Here is a 4898-nt window from a genome sequence, read left to right as displayed (position 1 = left end):
TACTGTGTTTCTCTTCTTGGGGGCGGGGCCGTGAGCTCTTCTCGCTGTTCTTCACTCGTCCATCTAGTAGCAGAGGCCACAAGGTGACCACAACCCCTATGCCCCCGCCCCTCCCCAGGTCCTCCTGGGGGCCAGGCCCTCCGAGGTCTCACAAACCTTGCCTTGGAGCAGGCCCCGTCTTCTCTGGATTCATCTGCTGGGGGTGCGAGCCTGACCTGAGGGCCTTCCCTGGGGCTTCTGGGGCCAGTCCCGAACCCGCATCCACACGGACCTTCGTGTTGAGCCAGGGTGAGGGGAGCAACCCCCACCCCGACCCACTCGAGCCCCTGGCCAGCTTCACAGGGCAGGGGGAGGCTGGCTCTTACCCACCAGAGCTGCTAGAACCTTCCCTGCAGTCTGGACCCAGCTAACCCGAGGGGAGCCATCGCCACCTTTCCAGCACCACCCGTGTATACCCTCCCCGAGCCCCACCACTGCAGAGGCTCCTCACACCCCACCCCCAGGAGCCCACTTCCCTGCTCCCCAAGTATTTATAAGGATGGAGGGCTTTCAACTTCCATCCCGCGGGCGCGCCCACACGCAGGGGGGCAGACTCGCTGTCAGTCTGGGCAGGCTGGCCTCTGTCTGCGCACCCCGCCCAGTCACCCAGCCTCCTGGCCCAGGGAGCAGCCCGCTTGGCCAGGCCGCAGCTGCTCTGTGGCAGGTTTTGGTTTGTAAAAGCAGACTGACCCCTGGTGGTCACCAGTCCACAGCCCCTGCCCTGAGTGGGCCACACTCAGGGCAGGGTAGATGCTTATGTAAGAGGAGAAAGGACCTACTAAATTGGTTTGAGCAAAAACAATAAAAAAAAAAAAATACTTTTTTTTTTGGCTCTCTGTGGGAAATAGGTATAAATCTCATGCTGTATTTTATATCTTAGTTGTGTTTGAAAACATTTTGATTTTTGGAGACACGTCAAAATAAATAATGGCATTTGTTGTACGCAGTGTGGTCCTCTGGTGTCCGCCAGCCAGGTGGGGCCTGGCCAGGGCAATCTCTGGGTGCCCCTGCCAGGCGTTGCCCGAGACCGTGTCCAGACGGAGGTCTTCCTTTGGGGTCCGTGCTGCTCCCTGGGTGTGGGGCTCAGACCTCAGCCGTGCAGGGGCAGCAAGCAAGGAGTGCGTCAAGCAGGTCTTGGGACACCGGCTGGACCCATGGGGACCCTGGCGGGCTACTTCCGAGGACTTTCAGAATTCTCTCGATGCGTTTTCCCCAGCGACCTTTCATTAACCCGACTGTTTACAAGAGCTGAAGCTCTTAGGTTTGCGGTGGTGACTTTTGAACTTCTTTTTCAAGGAGCTGGACTGTTTCTGTGGCACAGAGAATTCCCATTAGCGGGGGCATTCTGATGCGATGCCGGGGTGTTGTGAGCCTGCCCCCCAACCCCAGCCTGCAGGGAGAAAGGGACTTTAGTGGGAACCCCTGGGCAGCTTTCTGGCTGCGGCTTCCTTGATGACTCGGTGGGGCAGTTAAAGGCAGCACTGGGACCCCAACCGCACAGCCCTGCCCCGCCCTCTACCAGCCCAGTGCTGTGTCACTGACGGAACCGTCTTTCCTGCCCCAGTCTCAGAGGTTCCGGGGGCTCTGGTCGAGTCCTCTCCTCAAGGTTCCTGCGCTGTGCCCGGGCCATCCTGCCTTAGACCTGGGGCCCTGAGCCTGCTCCATGCAGCCCCTTCTGTGAAAGCGCAGACCAGGAAGCAGCCCCGCCAGCACCTGTCTTGTACACTGCTGGCTTGAAATTTTAGTTGTAAAAAAAAAAAAAAAAGGATCTGATTTTTTCTAAAGAAGCTGAAACCCACGGCTACAGGAAACCGCTGCCACACCGGCACCCTGGGAGACAGCACTACCTTCCTGCGCTTGAGGACGCGTTCCTGGCCCGCTCCCAGGGCCCCCCCGTCTTCAGGGCCCGTCTCTCGGGGGCCCCTCAGCCTCTCATCCTCTTCCTCGGTCAGAAAGTCGTCAGCGCTGTCCCCAGGCCCGGGCGCCTCCAAGTCCTCCTTGGTGAACAGCTCAGCTGCAAGGGGTAGAGATTTGGGCTGTCTTAGGTCAAGTGCACCACCTATGCCGAGGGGTCAGCCAGGCCCAGGACCAGAGGCGAACATGCAGCAGCAGGGAGCGGCTTGCTGATGGAATCCGCGGGGACAGCTGTGACCCGGACCCCGAGCACTGGAGCTTACGCGGGTACAGGTCTGTCATGCTGTCATCACTGTCACTCGGGGCGGCGCCGTCATCGCTGGACGGGGGCTCCCAGAAGGCTTCTCTAGGACGTGGCGGCCTGTCACCATCCTGCTGCTCTTCCCTCCTCCTCCTCTTGTGTAGGAGGCAGGCCGGCACAAACTCCACGCCCCGCTCCTGACACTCCTCATCTGTGAGACAGACCGGTATGCTGCCTGGCTCCCTCACATCTCCCCACCATCCTCCGGCACACAGCTGGGCTTGGCCCGGGCCCTGCCACCCTCCTCCCCAGGGAAACAGCAGGAGAGCCTTCAGCTCAGCTCCTCTGGGGAGAGCAGCCAGGGGTGTCGGGGTGCGGGCCAGGGGCAGGACAGCGGAGACTGAACAGGCCTGGAGCACCCATTCCTTCGGCTCCAGCCAGTTTCCAGGAAGCCACGCCAGCCTGCCGCCCGGAGACTGACACCCGCTCAGGCACAGCAGCTGGGACCCCTCCCTGGATGGTGTGCTCCATGAAGTCCTGGCTCTAGCCCTCCAGCGCACTCCCATCCATAGCTGCCAAGACCCTCTGTGGTCTCATCCCCACCTGCCTTTCCAGGTCCACTTGCCGGGTGGCACAGCAGCCATCCTACAGAACCCCCCTCCCCACGGCCATGCCGACCATTCTTCCAGCAGCCCCTCAAGTCTTGTCTAAAGAGAAACCCTCACAGAGCCTCCTGTGTGAGGCAGGCCCACCTGAGGATGCTTTAGCACCGTCTCCTTCACAGCACTTAACCCAACCCACGTCACTCCGAGTCTGCTGCTCGCTCTGGGCCGTCTCTACCATGACCCTCTCCTCACCATGCTGGGACCGGGCCTGGTGCATCCACCAAGGGCCACCAAAGGCTGACTGGGCTGCTGCTTCTGCCTTCTAGGGGTGCTGGTCCTGGGGAGAGCACGCAAGCACCCAGACACCCATGTCCCCTGAGGCTACTTACACTTCTGCAGCGCCCTCTGGTACCGCCGGCCCTGGGTGTGCCTCAGGACGTGCTCCGGGGACTTGTTGATGTGTCGCAGGGTGAGTTTGCAGAACAGCTGACGCCTAAGGGACAGTTCACAAGCCAGGGTCCAGACCCACAGCTCTCTACCATGGCCACATCTTAGAATCACCCCTAGAGAGTCTGATGAGGGAGGTCTGCCGTGTGGCTTAGGCATCAGGATTCCTCCAAGCAACTGCAGCCTGCCACTCCTCCAGACAGCTTCACCGTCCACCCAGAAAACAGGCCTAGACAGCCTGGCCAGCCTCCCCAGGCTTTTCCAGCAGGAGAGGCATGTGAACCACCGCTTCACAAAGTGCTGGACAGCGGGACTGTCTGCCACCCCCCCTTCATCTTGACTACTACTGTCAACCATGCCCTCTCGGCTAAATCAAAGCTCTCCTTTACACTAAAGAAGGAAAACGACCGCCTTCAGAACCTCAGGTGACAGACCACAAGTGCGCCAACCCTCTACGAAGCAAACAGGCCAGGTGGCAAACCTCGTGTTTACAAAAAGAAAACGAAATATCAACTTCAGATATGCAGACGGTACCACTGTAATGCACTACCATCCAGTAGTCATGTATGAATGTGAGAGTTGGACCATAAAGAAAGCTGAGTGCGGAATAACTGATAATTTTGAATTGTGATGCTGGAGAAGACTTTTGAGAATCCCTTCTACAGCAAAATCAAACCAATCACTTCTGAAGGAAATCAACCCTGAATGTTCACTGGAAGGACTGATGCTGAAGCTGAAGCTCCAATACTTTGGCCACCTGATGCGAAGAGCCGACTCAGTGGAAAAGACCCTTAGGTTGGGAAAGATTCAGAGCAAGGGGAGAAGGGGACGACAGAGGATGAGATGGTTAGCTAGCAACACCGACTCAATGAACATGAATTTGAGCAAACTCCAGGAGATGGTGAAGAACAGAAAAGCCTGGTGCACTAAAGCCCACCAGATCGCAAAGAGTCGGACACGACTGAGCGACTGAACACACACACATAGACATGAGCGAGATGGGGGTCTCATTTGGGGTCCCAGGTGACTCACAGCTCCGGAACTCCCACCTGCATCTCAGGTCTCCTATAAGACGGGAGGGTGGGCGCTGCCAAACTGGCCGCATCTCTGAAGAGCGCTCACTCTGCGAGGAGGGGTCGGGGCTCCGGAGTCTACCCAGTCCCAGACTCAGCACTAGAAACTGTCCCTCCCTGGGTCTCCGCGGGCAGTGCCCGGCCGCCCCGCCCCGGCCCGGCCACGTACGGGTTCTTGGTGCTGGGCACGATGTGCGGCTCGAACTCGGCGTAGTCGAAGGCCGGGGAGGCGCGGACCAGCCGCCGGTACTTCTTGCCGCGGGTGTAGACCTGGAGCTCGGGCAGGCGACAGGGCAGCTCGTGGCCGGTCAGAGCGCACCGCACCTGCGGGCGGGAGCGCGGCGCGGTCACGGGGTCCGGGCGCTGGGGGTCTCCGGGCCCGCCGTGGGATTCCCGCACCCCACCCCCGCCCCGCTCCCACCTTGCAGGCGCCGGGCTCCAGCCGCAGGCTCGGGTGCTCGCGCAGAAAGGCGCGCACGTCCGCCGGCAGCTCGTTCATGGCTCCTTCGCCGACCTTCGCCGGAACCACGTGGGTCGGGGGGCGGGCCGGAGGCGGGGCCGAACGACGTCCCGGAAGCA

The 4898-nt window shown here is 60.2% G+C and overlaps 1 protein-coding gene across 1 annotated transcript; it reads right to left on the bottom strand.

Annotated features, from left to right (window-relative positions):
* Nucleotides 1–886: 886 nt before the first annotated feature.
* Nucleotides 887–4843, bottom strand: SURF2 (surfeit 2). Its single transcript, XM_020888494.2, has 6 exons — nt 4741–4843; nt 4489–4643; nt 3189–3292; nt 2217–2405; nt 1887–2053; nt 887–1349 (listed from the first exon to the last, which is right to left on the bottom strand). The coding sequence occupies exons 1-6, from the start codon at nt 4816–4818 to the stop codon at nt 1266–1268; spliced, it is 777 nt and encodes a 258-aa protein (XP_020744153.2). The 5' UTR covers nt 4819–4843; the 3' UTR covers nt 887–1265.
* Between the last annotated feature and the right edge of the window lie 55 nt (nt 4844–4898).

This window comes from Odocoileus virginianus, chromosome 2 (genome assembly GCF_023699985.2).
Source record: "Odocoileus virginianus isolate 20LAN1187 ecotype Illinois chromosome 2, Ovbor_1.2, whole genome shotgun sequence".
In the NCBI taxonomy this organism is placed as follows: domain Eukaryota; kingdom Metazoa; phylum Chordata; class Mammalia; order Artiodactyla; family Cervidae; genus Odocoileus; species Odocoileus virginianus.
The sequence above is the reverse complement of the archived record's forward strand: the minus strand, read 5'-3'. Positions and strand labels throughout refer to the sequence as shown.

Excerpts from the sequence above, each read along its gene's own strand:
- SURF2 (XM_020888494.2), bottom strand. The coding sequence starts at position 4,818 with ATGAACGAGCTGCCGGCGGACGTGCGCGCCTTTCTGCGCGAGCACCCG. Across the intron at positions 3,293-4,488 it reads GTGCCCAGCACCAAGAACCC|GCGTCAGCTGTTCTGCAAAC; the intron begins GTACGTGGCCGG and ends ACTGTCCCTTAG. Across the intron at positions 1,350-1,886 it reads GCGTCCTCAAGCGCAGGAAG|AAACAGTCCAGCTCCTTGAA; the intron begins GTAGTGCTGTCT and ends TCTGTGCCACAG.